Source organism: Schistocerca americana, chromosome 8 (genome assembly GCF_021461395.2).
Source record: "Schistocerca americana isolate TAMUIC-IGC-003095 chromosome 8, iqSchAmer2.1, whole genome shotgun sequence".
NCBI lineage: Eukaryota > Metazoa > Arthropoda > Insecta > Orthoptera > Acrididae > Schistocerca > Schistocerca americana.
This window is the reverse complement of record NC_060126.1, coordinates 123,690,169-123,707,323: the sequence shown is the minus strand read 5'-3', so window position 1 is coordinate 123,707,323 and position 17,155 is coordinate 123,690,169. Positions and strand designations below refer to the sequence as shown.

The window sequence follows — 17,155 nt, the reverse complement described above, 5'->3', positions numbered from 1 at the left end:
AGGTTACTCTTTATAATTAATCAGTATGTAGTTTCCTTCATGTTGATAGCACGGTAAATGTTTGTAGTCCACTTTCCTCCAAATAGTGCCTTTAGTTCAAGTAGGTATTTTGTGCATAGAATAAACATACCACGAAATTTAACTCTCGAGGAATTCAGTTCAAAGATATGTTTGACCTATGACTGACCTTTGTTGTTTCTAATATATTCCAGTTGCCTAATTTTCATGGTTTACATGTTCCTCATCTTATCAATTTCTTGTTTCTCCTCGTGATTCTGGCATCTTCGTTTGCCTCAAGGACTCACTTCTCAGCTTCGGTCACTCTCAACTGGTAAGAATGATTATCTTATATTAAGCGCAGAATATATTCCTGGCAATTGTAGAACTTCACGCCTCCTAACTGCCCCACATTAAAATGAATTACAGGCATATAACTCTGACAATAGGAACTCGAACTACAGGAAAGTCTGTAAGAAAAACAACGCTCGAAAGCCAAATATATACAAGGCAAACATAAGAGCATCGCAAAGCGTATCTTCTAATAGTAGTGTTAGCTTGCAAAAGAACTGTATAGTATACGCTTCTCGAGCAAGAATCTAATGATGACATTGAAGTGTGAAAGCAGCTGAAACAAGAATGTGTAGGACACACATAGAGAGGTCTTTAAATTCATTTTTAAACAACTTCCTCGTGTCCAGTTCAATAATTTTAACCACCATTTCGTTCAAAAAGCTCTAAGTATCAATTTAAGATGAAAAATAAAATATCGATTTTTTTGAAGTGAAAGTTACCAAGGGGGAAGGAACACAGGGTGACGAATGAAAATATTGCTCAAATTTAGGGCTTTTTTTTCCTCCGTAGTGGAATGTAGTTGACAAATGGGGTTTGATGCAATGAGTAAAGCATAAGTTGAACTTTCTATTGGTATTTTTATTGAAAAATATTAATATCTTCACTGTGTAATTAGGAGTTTCCCATCGCAGCTCTGAAATGAGTAGATCGACGGTTGTCGCTATAACGTGAAATTAACATATCACCCTGATACTTACAGTGTAATTTTAATTCATCGTAGGACTTTGCAAACAAAAAAACGAAAAAAACGAAATTATAGAAATTTCAGTATGAACATAAAAAATCGGCTGCGGTGAACTGAAGAGAATTGTCTGCTTTAATAGAGACCAAAAATGATTAAAATCGGATGAAAACTGTAGCGAGGGCAATGACAAACATTCCGGAAAACGTGATTTTGATAAAAACGCGTTCACAGTTTGACCTGGATTTATCATATAAAATGGGACAAAACTTGAAGCTCATGGGATATTATCGATGCCTGATCCATGATAACTATCGCCCCTACTAGTGAATGGCCGCTTTCTGCTACTTTGACCTGACAAGCCCTCATTTTCGTCCTCAAGGCGCCTTTCGTCACTGAGATCATCGCCACTGGTGTCTCTATCTTCATAGAATCGGCGCATTTCATTGCCGATTTTGATCTGAAGGGCATTTGCCACGTGAATTAAGGCAGTATGGTCCACACTGAAGAGACATTCGGCCAAAATTGAAACAATGTTGACAGTTTCGCTTCGGCTGGGTGTTATGTTTGGAGCGTATGTGTAAATGAGACCACTGAAACTTTAGTTCACATTTTGCGTAAAACTGCCCAAACAACGCTCCATCAAATCAGGTTTACTCAGATCGGTATAAATAGGGGTGATGGCATCGACAACGACTTGTAGCAATGGCGTTTTGTGTTTATAACTTACCAGTTCACCGGTTGCTTTAGCGCGCTGCCAGATGCACGAGGATTGCTCGCAAGCAGGACAGAAGGAATGTTGACGAATATAATCCGATAAATTTTTGTGAAGTAGTGTGTCATATTCTCAGCAGAGTCGAAATTATCACGAATATCTTTTCCATAATACTGAGCGTCTACCAGGGGCCGTCTAACCTCGGCTTCAAACGCTCATAGAATTGTTACTTTTTGAAATCCTCTGATAATATTTTGGGGAATACTTCCTCAATGTATGCATGGTGATCCATTTATCGTGACCGGGCCAAATATCTCACGAAATAAGCGTCAAACGTAAAAACTACAAAGAACGAAACTTGTCTAGCTTGAAGGGGAAAACCAGATGGCGCTGTGGTTGGCCCGCTAGATGGCGCTGCCACAGGGCAAACGTATATCAGCTGCATTTATTTAAATAGGAACCCCCATTTTTTATTACATATTCGTGTAGTACGTAAAGAAATATGAATGTTTTAGTTGGACCACTTTTTTCGCTTTGTGATAGATGGCGCTGTAATAGTCACAAACATATGGCTCACAAATGTAGACGAACAATTGGTAACAGGTAGGATTTTAAATTAAAATTATTTCGGTTGTTCCAATGTGATGCATGTACCTTTGTGAACTTATCATTTCTGAGAACGCATGCTGTTACAGCGTGATTGCCTGTAAATACCACATTAATGCAATAAATGCTCAAAATGATGTCTACCAGCCTCAGTTGCATTTGTCAATACTTGTAACGACATTCCTCTCAACAGCGAGTAGTTCGCCTTCCGTAATGGTCGCACATGCATTGACAATGCGCTGACGCATGTTGTCAGGCGTTGTCGGTGGATCACGATGGCAAATATCCTTTAACTTTCCCCACAGATCCGGTGAACGTGCGGGCCATGGTATTGTGTTTCGACGACCAATCCACCTGTCATGAAATGGCTATTCAATACCACTTCAACATCACGTGAGCTACATGCCGGACATCCATTATGTTGGAAGTACATCGCTATTCTGTCATGCAGTGAAACATCTTGTAGTAACATCGGTAGAACATTAGGTAGGAAATCAGCATACATTGCACCATTTAGATTGCCATCGATAAAATGGGGGCCAATTATCCTTCCTTCCACAATGCCGCACCATACATTATCCCGCCAAGGTCGCTGATGTTGCACTTGTCGCAGCCATCGTGGATTTTCCGTTGCCCAATAGTGCATATTATGCCGGTTTACGTTACCGCTGTTGGTGAATGACGCTTCGTCGCTAAGTAGAACGCGTGCAAAAAATCTGTCATCGTCCCGTAATTTCTCTTGTGCCCAGTGGCAAAACTGTACACGGCGTTCGAAGTCGTCACCATGCAATTCCTGGTGCATAGAAATATGGTACGGATGCAATCGATGTTGATGTAGCATTCTCAACACCGACGTTTTTGAGATTCCCGATTCTCGCGCAATTTGTCTGCTACTGATGTGCGGATTAGCCGCGACAGCAGCTAAAACACCTTCTTGGGCATCATCATTTGTTGCAGGTCGTGTTTGACGTTTCACATGTGGCTGAACACTTCCTGTTTCCTTAAATAACGTAACTATCCGACGAACGGTCCGGACACTCGAATGATGGCGTCCAGGATATCGAGCAGCATACATAGCACACGCCCGTTGGGCATTTTGATCACTACACGATTTCGACCTTGCTGCGATTGGTAAACGGTCCATTTTAACACGGGTAATGTATCACGAAGCAAATACCGTCCGAACTGGCGGAATGTTACGTGATACCATGTACTTATACGTTTGTGACTATTACAGCGCCATGTATCACAAAGCGAAAAAAAGTGGTCCAACTAAAACATTCACATTTCTTTACGTACTACACGCATATGTAATAAAAAATGGGGGTCCCTATTTAAAAAAACGCAGTTGTAATCCGTTTGACCAATGGCAGCGCCATCTAGCGGGCCAACCATAGCACCATCTGGTTTCCCCCTTCAAGTTAGACGAGTTTCGTTCTTTGTAGTTTTCTCGTTTGATGCTTATTTCGAGAGATATTTGGCCTGGTCACTATCAATGGACCACCCTGTATACATTCGACTTACGTAATAAAATATTTTCGTGAAGTTTCGACCGTCACCACGTCGATCCGCCTTTAATCGTGTCAGTTGTGTTCCTGTGGTCTCTACCAATGCGGGTTGCTTCTGCGTCATATCGCGAGTAGCATCGCATATCGTTTCACCCTTGACCATCGTCTCTCATGGACTGCCATCTCCCGACAATCCAAGCCAAGGGACGCTCCCGACTCCGTCTCCTCAAGCTCTTTTCTGGCCGCACGTGGGGTCTGGACCCCTCCACCATCCTCCACACCTATAAATCCCTTATCCGCCCTATTCTGTGCTACGCTCATCCCGCCTGGATCTCCGCCCCTCCTACCTTTTTTCAAATCCCTTCAAATCCTAGAACGCCAAGCGCTCCGCCTCACCTATCCCACGCGGATCCTCTATGACCTTATTCCGTTCCCGCACCTCCTTCTTTTCCTCGAACGGATACGGATCCTCTACACCTCCCGCAAACTTAATCCCCATCACCCGCTTGTCTCTCCCATCCTCTCCCAACCCCGTCCGCTGCCGCGCCTGCATTCCCACATCCCACCTGCTCTCCATCTCTCCACTCTCCATACCCTCGCCCAAGGTGGCTTCCAGCAACTCCCCCTCCCTGATGATGCCCTCATCCCCCCCCCCCATCCATCCCTCCTACCAACTTTGATCCTCCTCTTCTCCACCCTGTTTTTTTCTCCTGAGGGCACCCTCTCTCCTTTCTCTCCCTTCCTCCCTCCCTCCTCCCCTGGGATTCCCCAACCCCCCCCTACCTTCTCTCCTCCCCCTCCCTTCTCCACTGCCACTGGCATCTACACACTCCCCTCTCCCTCCTCCCCCCTCCCCCCTCCCACCTCCCCCTTCTTTCCCTATTTGGCAGGTCCCCGGACACGTATAGTGAACTTTGGCGTGCCAGAGATCATCGCCTAGTGTTTGTATGTGTGTGTGTGTGTGTGTGTGTGTGTGTGTGTGTCGTCGTATTCGTGTTCAAGTGTACCAGTGTTACTCGTTTGTGCTCCAATGTTCGCGTGTGCCATCTGTCCTCACTGTGCGTGCCCACATGTCTGAACATTTTTATTTGGACTCTGCGCCCGTAAACGGCTCCGTGTGTTTTACTTTTGTATGTCTACGTTTGTATGTCGACCCTGTCTGTTCCGTGCTTGTCTTCTTTTGTCTCATTAGTTTTCTCTGTGGCCGAAAAGTGGCGTAATGTGCCGCTGCTGGCCTTCCTGTATCAGGTGTGAAATTACCAATAAAGAAAAAAAAACGCGAAACTTCCTGGCAGATTAAAACTGTGTGCCGGACCGAGACTCGAACTCGGGACCTTTGCCACTCGCGGGCAAGTGCTCTGGCAACTGAGCTACCCAAGCACGACTCACTCCCCGTTCTCACAGCTTTACTTCTGCCAGTACCTCGTCTCCTACCTTCCAAACTTTACAGAAGCTGTGAGGACGGGGCGTGAGTCGTGCTTGGGTAGCTCAGTTTGTAGAGCATTTGCCCGCGAAAGGCAAAGGTCCCGAGTTCGAGTCTCGGTCCGGCACATAGTTTTAATCTGCCAGGAAATTTCATATCAGCGCGCACTCCGCTGCTGAGTGAAAATCTCATTCTAAAAAAAAGAAAGCGTGACGTATTGCCAGAGTGAGAACCGCACCAAAGAGTTTTCGAAAGGCATAAGAAAGTACGAGGGGGGACCCGAAAGAAACCGGACTCCGAGGGCACTGCCACTCGTAAAGGTAGTGCAGAGTTCTCACGCTAGATGGTGTTAGTAGGGACCTTCATGAAACAGCTGTGCAGACGGCGTCAGTGTAGAGCTGAACGTGGAAGTGTGGTATTGTGTTTCTCTGACTGTTGGCGGGTTATCTCTGCGATGTCGTCATGGGTCGTTATGGCAATTTTAAAAGAACAAAGAGTGGGTGTGAACTTTGTTTCCTGCTTAAAAAAAACTGCAACGGAGACACACCAAATGCTCCAGGAAGCTTCCAGAAGGACGCAATGAGCCGCACACAGGTTTTCGAGTGGTTTGGGCGCTTTAAACGTGGTGAGATGTGTGTTGAAGACCAAGCTCGTTCTCGACGCCCTTCAACATTGCGAAATGAGGAGAACATAAAGGTCCGCCGAAAGATCGACCAAATTTCAGCAGAGACAGGAATCGGTTGGAGCTCGTGCCAGCGGATTTTGAGTAAGGATTTGCACATGAGACTTGTTGGTGCTAAATTTGTTCCGCACCTTCTCACGCAGGAGCAAAGAACCATCCGCATGAATGTGTGTCAGGACTTGAAAACAGAGATTGCACGTGATCCAAACTTCTTGAACAAAGTCATTACGAGGGGATGAGAGTTGGTGTTACGGGTATGACCCACAAACCAAGCAAGCGTCAAGCCAGTGGAGGACTCCCAACTCTCCCAGACCAAAAAAAAGCAAAGCAAGTGAGCTCAAATGTGAAGACGGTGAACATTGTCTTTTTTGATGTTCGTGGTATTGTGCATCGGGAATTCGTACCCCCTGGCCAGACTGTTATCCAGCACTTTTACTTGGATGTTTTAAGGCGTCTACGAGAGGATGTGAGGAGGAAACGCCCGGAACTTTGGCGATCAGGTGACTGGTTTCTGCATCACGACAACGCTCCAGCACACACGGCCTTACGAGTGACCCACTATTTGGCATCTCAGAGGTGGTCTGTCGTTCCCCACGCTCCGTATTCGCCGGACCTAGCCCCGTGCGACTTTTTCCTACTTCCACGAATGAAAAAAACGCTAAAAGGGGAGCGTTATGACGATGTGGAGGTGGTAAAAACAGCTTCGCAAAGGGCACTGGACAATATCAAAGAGTTCCAAACATGCTTGCAACAGTGGGAGAATAGACTTGACAAGTGCATAGCATGTAATGGAGAGTATTTTGAAGGTGATTGAAGTAATTTTGTAAAAAGGTTCATCAATAAATTTCTTATGACAACAATCCGATTTCTTTTGGGTCCCCTCTCGTATAACCGTGCAATAACGTGTTTCAGTTAAGACATCTACAGCAGTAAAACCCTATAGGTGAGTGGGGGGCAGCGGAGGCGCCACTCACTGTGTACGGTGACGTATCCCAGCGTGGCGGGCACGCCGGCCTTGCGGCGCGGCACGGTCAGGAAGAGGCGGTCGCGCCACACCTCGAGGCCGTGCGGCAGGTTGGTGTGCGGCGTGTAGCCGGCCCGCAAGGCGTCGGCGGCGGCCGGCTGCTCGGGCCACGTCCAGCTGACCGCCTGCCACGAGAACGCCTTGCGCACGCCGCTGGTGGCCGAGGCCCGCGCCTGCGGCGTCACCGTCGCCAGCAGCACCGCCGCCGACGTCAGCAGCGTCGCCGCCGTCGTCAGCAGCGCCGACGTCGTCATGGCGCGCCGCGTCTGCGCCCAAACGTCCACGTCAGGACCTTTGTTAAAAGTCCTGGGAACACACTGCATCTCAGGAAGCTGCTACGGATGCGAGGAAAGCTTCACTGCAAATACGAACGTAGCCAAAGCCTAGTGGGCAAACAAAAGTTTAACGAAGCCAAACTTAGCGTAACGAGAGTACCACGTAGAGTTATACTCTACCAAAACTATAGTTCGGTATTGTTGGTAAATTACGAGGTGCATTCAAGTTCCAAGGCCTCCGATTTTTTTTTTCTAATTAACTACTCACCCGAAATCGATGACTCTGGCGTTTCTTCTCGACGTAATCGCCCTGCAGACGTACACATTTTTCACAACGCTGACGCCATAATTCCATGGCAGCGGCGAAGGCTTCTTTAGGAGTCTGTTTTGACCACTGGAAAATCGCTGAGGCAATAGCAGCACGGCTGGTGAATGTGCGGCCACGGAGAGTGTCTTTTATTGTTGGAAAAAGCCAAAAGTCACTAAGATCCAGGTCAGGTGAGTAGGGAGCATGAGGAATCACTTCAAAGTTGTTATCACGAAGAAACTGTTGCGTAACGTTAGCTCGATGTGCGGGTGCGTTGTCTTGGTGAAACAGCACACGCGCAGCCCTTCCCGGACGTTTTTGTTGCAGTGCAGGAAGGAATTTGTTCTTCAAAACATTTTCGAAGGATGCACCTGTTACAGTAGTGCCCTTTGGAACGCAATGGGTAAGAATTACGCCCTGGCTGTCCCAGAAAATGGACACCATCATTTTTTCAGCACTGGCGGTTACCCGAAATTTTTTTGATGGCGGTGAATCTGTGTGCTTCCATTGAGCTGACTGGCGCTTTGTTTCTGGATTGAAAAATGGCATCCACGTCTCATCCATTGTCACAACCGACGAAAAGAAAGTCCCATTCATGCTGTCGTTGCGCGTCATCATTGCTTGGCAACATGCCATACGGGCAGCCATGTGGTCGACCATCAGCATTCGTGGCACCCATCTGGATGACACTTTTCGCAGTTTCAGGTCGTCATGCAGGATTGTGTGCACAGAACCCACAGAAATGCCAACTCTGGAGGCGATCTGTTCAACAGTCATTCGGCGATCCCCCAAAACAATTCTCTCCACTTTCTCGATCATGTCGTCAGACCGGCTTGTGCGAGCCCGAGGTTGTTTCGGTTTGTTGTCACACGATGTTCTGCCTTCATTAAACTGTCGCACCCACGAACGCACTTTCGACACATCCATAACCCCAACACAACATGTCTCTTTCAACTGTCGATGAATTTCAATTTGTTTCACACCAGTAAGGTAGTATCGACATATGATACCACAGGATTAGTAGGGATAGAAACATATCACATTCTGAAGGACGACAGTTCAAACCCATATCCGGCCATACTGATTTAGGTTTTCTGTGATTTCCCTAAACTGTTTCAGGCAAGCGCCAGGATGGTTCCCTAATACGATGGGACCAATGACCTCGCTCTTTGCTCCCTACACCCAAATTAACCAAGCAACCAAAGAAACATAAATGAATGTGGAAGAGATATGGCTTGGCTCTGAGCACTATGGGACTTAACATCTTAGGTCATCAGTCCCCTAGAACTTAGAACTACTTAAACCTAACTAACCTAAGGACATCACACACATCCATGCCCGAAGCAGGATTCGAACCTGCGACCGTAGCAGTCCCGCGGTTCCGGACTGCAGCGCCTAGAACGGCACGGCCACCGCGGCCGGCATGGAAGAGATAAAATGGGAGCCGACGACATCTTTCTTTTCTTTTGTTTGTTTGGTTGTTTGTTTGGCACGTAGTTAGAACCACACATCATTCACTGATAGTCCACTGTCTATTTTATATCCTTACAGAAAGTATGTTGCATTTTATAAGAAGTAAAAATTAAGCGATGGCGTAACTCATGAGCTTTTATACAACCAAAGGAGTTACTTTTGATGCAAGGACAGTCTACAAATACAAACATAAATATATGCCTATATAATTTTTCTTGTCATTTTGTACTCAGAACGTTCTTCATCATTATCAAATGCAAAGGGTTTTCTGTTATTACTGATAAATGCGAAAATCGTTTATGACTAACAGAAAAATGTTTTGTGTAAGGTCGACAAGGTGTTCAAGTTAGATTTGATAAATTTCTGCTTTGCGATCTTTTTTTAAAATTTTGTTCAGAAAAATTTGTTTCGCTATGTGATAAATTTGCATCGTTTTCTTTATTTTTACTACAGCATCCCTCTTTTTCGTTAGAAGTCAACAATTTTCGAATAAGACCTGAATTAAACGTTGAAGATTTCACTTGTGTTATAAATACTGTTTTACTTGAGTAAAAGACACAGGGATAACTGTGTAGAACAAAAGTGTTCTGCAGGCTATCCAGCCAGACAGAATAGTGACGTTCATTGCCTCGTGGTCACTTCTTTGTGACACAGGATGACTTTCCCGCTCCAGCTGCTCTGTCCTTTGGCTTCTTTCTACAAGCTTGTGAGGTTATAAGCTCCTGTGGCCTGTCTCCTCTCACTCTTTTTCATTTTTTTTTATTAGATATCATTTTACTATTGTGTCTCAGTAGGGGCCGGCCGAGGAAGCTTATTGTTGTAAATGTAACCGGTAATAAGGACTCTGGTTTTTATTTGTGGTATTTCAGCTGGTGTTGAGACATTGCTTGTTCTTTTGTTTTTCTTGTGTGGGTGAGGCGGGGCTGAACGAGAGCCATTTGTGTTAAGTATGGCAGAAAAACGTGGGGTCGGGTCTGGAAGACTTTTCAGCGGATACGAGGGGTGTGGACAATAGCATGTGGTGGCTCCTCAGGGTGGCCGGCATTATGATTTATTGTGCAAATGGTCCACGGGATGAAACATACTAACTAAAGTCTACTACTCCTCATTACGGTCGTCTCTTTTCGATTTACTCTCAGTATACAGTGTCGTTATTGAACTGTTCATTCCTAGTCGCTCGAAATCTTGTTACTAACTAAGGAACGACAGAAGATGCGCAAAATGATGACAGAAAATATCCCAAAATTTCTGACGGACAAACTTTTTACTGGACTCGAACTCGAACACAGTGCTTTGCCTATTATGGGCAACGCTATTATCAGCTGAACTGCCCTGTCTCGACTCCTTCATATGATCCACTCTCATGAGTCACTCAGAGTAGACCGAGGTGACAGAAGTCATTGGATACCTCCTAATACCGTGTCGGACCTCCTTTTGCCCGGGGCAGTGCCGCAAATCGACGTGGCATGGACTCAACAAGTCGTTGGAAGTCCCTTGCAGAAATATTGAGCCGTCCAAATATGCGAAACTGAAGTCGGTACAGAATTTTGTGCGCGAACTGTCCTTCGAATTATGTCCCATAAATGTTCGATGCGATTCACGTCGGGCGATCTGGGTGTCTCAATCATTCACTTGAACTTTTCGGAATATTCTTCAACCCAATCGGAAAGCAATTGTGACCCGATGACAAGATATAGTTTTTTGGGAACATGAAGTTCATCAATGGTAGTAAATGGTCACCAAGTAGCCGAACATAAGCATTTCCAGTCAATGATCGATTTAGTTGAACAAGAGGAAGCAGCTCATTCCACGTAAATACAACCCACACCATTGTGCAGCCACCGCCAGCTTGCACAGTGCCTTGTTGAGAACCTGAGTCCATGGCTTCGTGCGTTCTGCGCTACCCTGGAACCCTGCCATCAGCTCTTACCAACTGAAATCGGGACACGTCTGACCGGGACACGGTTTTAAAGTCGTGTAGGGTCCAAACGATATAGTCACGAGCCCATGAGAAAGGCTGCAGGCGACGTCCCGCTGTTAGCAAAAGCATTCATGTCGGTCATCTGCTGCCATAGCCCATAAACGCCAAATTTCATCACTCGGTCTTAACGGATAGTTCGTCGTACGTCCCACGCTTGTCTGTTAGCAATGACAATTCTACGCGAACGTCGCTGCTCTCGGTTGTTAAGTGAAGGCAGTATGTCACTGCGTTGTCCGTGTTGAGAGGTGATGCCTGAAATTTGATATCCTCGGTACACTCTTGACACTGTGGATCTAGCAGTATTGCATTCCCTAACAGTTTCTGAAAGGAACGTCCCATGCACCGAGCTTCAACTACCATTCAGCATTCAATGTCCGTTAATTCCCGCAGCCCCAATCACATCGGAATCTTTTTCATATGAATGACCTGAATAAATATGACAGCTCCGCCAATGCAATGTCCTTGTATACGTTTTATACGCGGTACTACCAGCATCTGGGTATTAGCACAACACTATCCCATGACCTTTATCACCTCAAAGTAGAGATCTGTCTGCCGACTGAGGAAAGGTATTTTTCCGTGCAGTGGCGACTGCGAAACCCGATGGACGTGGGGTGTTGGTTAGTGCAGTTTTCCCTGGTTCGAGCACGGACTATCTGTTTTAGTGTATGTGGCAACTGGCGTTGGTTTTTTAAAAATATATCCGAACATAAAGTGCTCCCCATATTTTCAGTTTTTTTTAGTACAAAGACAGAATTACTTCAATTAAAGATCTTTACAACCGGCCGCGGTGGCCGAGCGGTTGTAGGCGCTTCAGTCCGGAACCGGGCGACTGCTACGGTCGAAGGTTCGAATCCTGTCTCGGGCATGGATGTGTGTGATGTCCTTAGGTTAGTTAGTTTTAAGTAGTTCTAAGTTCTAGGGAACTGATGACCTCAGATGTTAAGTCCCATAGTGCTCAGAGCCATTTGAACCATTTTGAAAGATCTTGGCCTCCCTATTAGAAGAAATTCTAGCCTTTTTGTTTGACTCACAGTCGTCGCCTGGACTTTAGAAGGGACGCGAGCACGCACTGCGTACATTAGTTCTTCTAAAATCTCACAGAAACCATTTCCCATGCTTAACACGGACGTCTTCAAAAATGGTTGAAATGGCTCTGAGCACTATGGCGCTTAACTGCTGAGGTCATCAGTCCCCTAGAACTTAGAACTACTTAAACCTAACTAACCTAAGGACATCACACACATCCATGCCCGAGGCAGGATTCGAACCTGCGACCGTAGGGGTCGCGCGGTTCCCGACTGTAGCGCCTAGAACCGCTCGACCGCACCGGCCGGCAACGGACGGCTTCCTCTGAAGGAACAGATACGAATAAACTCCTGGAAAGGGGAAACGTATTAGCTACAAAGTAAAGTTTGCATCAGCTGTTGCGCTGCAATAGTCGACTTCCGGAATGTTTTATCAGACATCCGTTTGTTGAATCGCTCTCTGATTCTGCTTACGTCGCAACACGTATCAGTTTCCTCCTCAGTATCGTTTTGTAACAGCGTACTATTGCGCGTGTGTGTCCGCTTACTGGTCGTGCTGCAACAGCGCAAGACAAAGTCTGTTGATTCGACTACATTAAGTAAGTAAAAACGTGATTTGATACGCTGATCCACCTGAAGACGAGGACATAAGCCGCCTAAAGGCGTTATGTGGATAAATGAAAAGTGAAACAGGTAACAGTTTTAACTTATCTTCTATGTCATAAACAGACGCAGTTCCCAAACTCGATCCACCAAGGACGGCGTAAGTGCATTCGTTACCACTGGGTGAAATTTATTGCAAAACTCATGAAATTTCCCTGCTCTCTCGTACCTGTTTCATGAAATGTCGAGTCTTCAACCGATTTTGTTTGGCTGTCCTTTCGTTTGTAGGTGGTCAGTATTTCAGCTGGCTAGTTGCGGTACATTTTGACGCGTCTCTGGCATCTGTCGATGTCCACCGTTTTCGCCTTGATCGTTGTTCATCCCTCTCGTTCTATACGGGTGCCTAGTTAACTGCCAGCCGTACAAATGTTCCCCTATTAGCTCAGTGGATTTAAAATACATAAATTTACACGAAAATTTGGAAAAGATGAAACATATATATGGGTTTTTAGACACATTTAAAAAAGTGGTCGATTTATAAAAGCGTTCACTTCTTCTTCGTTTTTAAATTTGAAAAGTTATTATAAAAATAAAACGTATAATGCAGTAACGAAGGTCATCTTCAAAGGAAGCACCGTATATTCACGGAAAATTTGAGGACTTGCTATGGAAATGTTTTACGAGAGGGAAAAATGAGCTACAGTTGGGTCGTGGCAAAAAAAGCAGAGGGATTCAGTGATTTGTAAATGAAGAGACAAGAGTGGATGGATGGTAAGGGAGCGGGGATGTGATCTGAGATGTAGTATGAAGAGGAAATAAAATAGAGAAATATGGAACGAGTTAGACCTGATATGAGGTGGGGTAGGAAAGGGGAAGAGTGAGAACTGATAGGATTGATTACTTATGAGATTTAGGAGAGGATCTGTGCTGAAGGAGGCTTGGCGAGTGTACGGGCACGCGCGCGCGAGCGCACGTGTTTGTACTTGTGTGTGTGTGTGTGTGTGTGTAGAGTTGGTGACATGTGTTGATATAGGCACCACAGTTGGAAATTAGGGGAAAAGAAGCGAGACGAGTTTGAGTGTGAGGAGGGGTGGGAATTTGATGAGGAAGGTAACGTGCAGGGCAAGGCGAAAAGATTGACACTGCATGATTTGGAGGGAATACCAGAAATCTACGGATTCAGCACTGTTTCAGATGATCGTCAGTCGGTTCAAGGGTTTTGAGAGGTAGGGGACGGTGAAAGGCTGCAGTCGCGGTACCCAACTAATTAGTACTTTTAAATTTAGGCTATTGCACCCTTTGTGTTGGATGGTTTATTAGATTGGTTATCATGTTATCTTGTGGTTGATCATCGAGGTATTTTTCAGTGCTATTAGCATGGATAGGACGGTTCTAAACAGTTAAGCTTAGGTCTTGTAGGAAAGAACTGCAGGTGGTTCAGGCAACACTAATTGCTCGCTGTTTGGAAGAACTAACCTTGAGGAGCTTAGAAGGGTACGCTGCGAAGGAACTGAAGGGTCTGCTGAGATAGATGGAGGGTTGGGTAAAGGGCTAGGAAAGCAGTATCATCAGCATACTAAAGAAGGATCCTCCTCCCAGGTACTGACTTGTTGGCTGCTGCTAGTGCACTGAGTTCCTGGTGCTGATGTCTGGTCTCAGTGCGACTGGGAGCCAATGCAAAATTGATTTCAGTGAGGGTCTTCAGTTTTGCTGTAATCGGCCTATTGTCGAAAAATTTTGCCTAGCCCGTCACGATCTGATGGTAACAAGTACAGGATTCAGGCTGTTTTGAGTTCAGAATCCCTTTAAACAAGGTTGACTTGTCGGAATATTTATCACCTCTTTCGCAATGCACTTCCAGAGGGACGAACCCAACGATATAAACTTGATGCTCTAGAACATCAAAGGATGTCCTCTTCTAAGACAATTCTCTGCTACTGCACTTTCATCCAGCTGGTCCTGACGTGTATGACGATGGTCTGAAAGCACGCTACACATTTAATCAAAATACGACAGTATGTATTGATGAGGTACGTCATATACGATCATATCTTACGGCCGAGTTTGCATTTGACCAGACCCAGCAAGTTCCTCAGTATCATTACCACGCTGATGCGTCCTGTGATCTAGAGGTAGCGCCTTAGACGTCGTCGGTCTTGGATTAGAAGCCAGCCATTGCTTAAATTTTGAATAAATATCGTTAGCAGTGACGAGCGAAGACTTCTGCCATAGGGAGTCGTACTTCTTCTGCCGACGCCCTTGTTAAAGAGGGCAGATGGGTGGATAGAGATTTCGATCACCTTCGTATCCCTCGGATGGAAAACTACCCATAAAAGGAGGAAGAATCAGCTATCATCGACGGCAGGAGGATGCAGAAGGTCATGCAGAAGGTCATGGTAATCACTACGTTAAAGACACACAATCGATATACATAGGTCATGTGGCCTGTAAATGAAAAAGTGTCAAGATGATTGGCAAAAGATTTCGGATTAATCCCCATTCGGAACTTCCGGAGGGGACTACCAAAGAGGAGGTGACCATGAGAAAATGACTGAATGACCCCAGAAAGAGTAATATTCTGCCAGTCGGAGCGTGGAGTGTCAGTAGTCGGAATGTCGTAGCGAAGTCAGAAGTAGAGAAAGGGTTATGCTAAGGGTCAGCTTAGATAATAGTGGGCGTTAGCGAAATGAAATGGAAAGAAAATAATGATTTCTGGTCAGACGAACCAAGGGCACTACCAACAGTAACAATAAAATGATAATATTGGAGTAGGATTTCTCATGAACAGGAAGGAAGGGCAGAAAGGGAGTCACTACGAGCGATTCAGTAAAAGGATTATTTCCTTCATGATCTTCACTGAACCAAAGCCAGCGACAATAGTACAGGTTTCATGCCCACGTTACAAGCAGAAGGTGACGCTATAGAGAAAATGTATGAGGTTACTAAACTATAATTCAATATGGAAATAAAAATGGAATTCTAATAAGCACATGTGGTCGGAAGGCTGTAGTGGGGCAAGGAATAGAAGACAGTTGCCGAAGACTATTGGCTCTGTAACGGGAACTAGAGAGGAAAGATATTAATTGAGTTCTGCAATAAATTTCAGATAGTAACAGCGAATAAACTATTCAAAATTACAAGAAGAGAAGGTACACTTGGAAAAGACCCGGAGACACTGGAAGATTCCAGGCGAATTATATCATGGTCAGAGATTCCGATGTCAGGTATTGGACAAGGCTTACGTAAGAGCAGACGGAGGCAGATAGCAATCTAATAATGACGAGGAGCACGATGAAGCTTAAGGCTGATGAATCAATGCGGGATTCTGTAGCAGTTGTTTAGGGCTGTAGATACTGCTTTAATGAATACCATATAGGGAGTTCAGTTGAAGAAGAATGGACATCTATAAAAAGAGCAGTCACTTGAGCTGGACAAACTACTTCGTAGGCAGAAGGAAGGAAACTGTGAAGAAACGTTAGGTAACAAAACAAACAACGAGGAGTAGCAGAGATCGGATAAGTGAGAAGTTTAACAACAAAATTGGGGATCACGAAGTAGGAAAGTGAAGCAATTTTGTACTTTGGAAGCCAAATAACATATGACGAATGAAGCAAGGAAGACACAAAAAGTAGACTGGGACAGACGAGAGGGCAAAAGAAGCCTCTTAGTACCAAACATCGGCCTTAATTTGAGGAAGGAATTTCAGAAAATGTAAGTTTGGAACGCAGAATTATATGGTATGAACCATGGACTACACGAAAACAGGAAATAAAAGAAACAATGCTTTCGAGACGTGGTACTGCAGAAGGATTTTGAGAATTAGAAGAACTGATGAGGTGATAAATGAATATCTCTGATGAATCTGCGGGGAGAAAAACACGATGAAACCATTTACAAGAAGAGTGGACAGGACAATAGGATGTGTGACCTCAGCGAATAACATCCACAGCACTGGAGCTGCAGGGGGTAAAAACTGTAGGGAACATAGAGATTGGAACGTTCTCAACAAATAGTTGAGGATGTAGGATGCAAGCGCAACTCTGGGATGAAGAGGTTGACACAGGAGCGGTATGGGTGGCGGGCTGCATCAAAACAGTCAGAAGACTGTTGAGTAACCATATCTACCGGCCAACATCTTTGTCAGGCAAACGGACGTTCGTTGGGGAATATAGTTTTAACGATGTGGGATTTTCATTTGGATGTGTGTGGCTTTTCATCTGTATTCAGTTTAAGTGAATCAGAGCTAGATTAGTTGAATTAACATGGAGCAGTAATCGATGTCAAATTTGATAAAATAGCTGATAATCAAATGATGAATAGAATAAAATTAACTGACACTACATGTGAAGATAAGGTGATGAGGAGTTATTAAAAAAGTAGCACTATGATTAATAGTGAGTGAAATATTTATTAGTGTGCGAGTAAAAAGAAACGTTAATCTCTCATTATGTTCTCCTAACTTAAATTTTGTGTGCGTAATGGGAGTGATCAAATCGA

General features: G+C 45.0%; 1 protein-coding gene across 1 annotated transcript in view; it reads right to left on the bottom strand.

Annotated features, from left to right (window-relative positions):
• Positions 1-17,155, bottom strand: part of LOC124544795 (L-dopachrome tautomerase yellow-f2-like) — a 119,210-nt gene that overhangs the window by 44,334 nt on the left and 57,721 nt on the right. The window contains exon 2 of the mRNA XM_047123477.1: positions 6,942-7,297. Coding sequence (XP_046979433.1) covers positions 6,942-7,245 — 304 coding nt within the window. The 5' untranslated portion in view covers positions 7,246-7,297. The remainder of the gene's footprint in view (positions 1-6,941; positions 7,298-17,155) is intronic.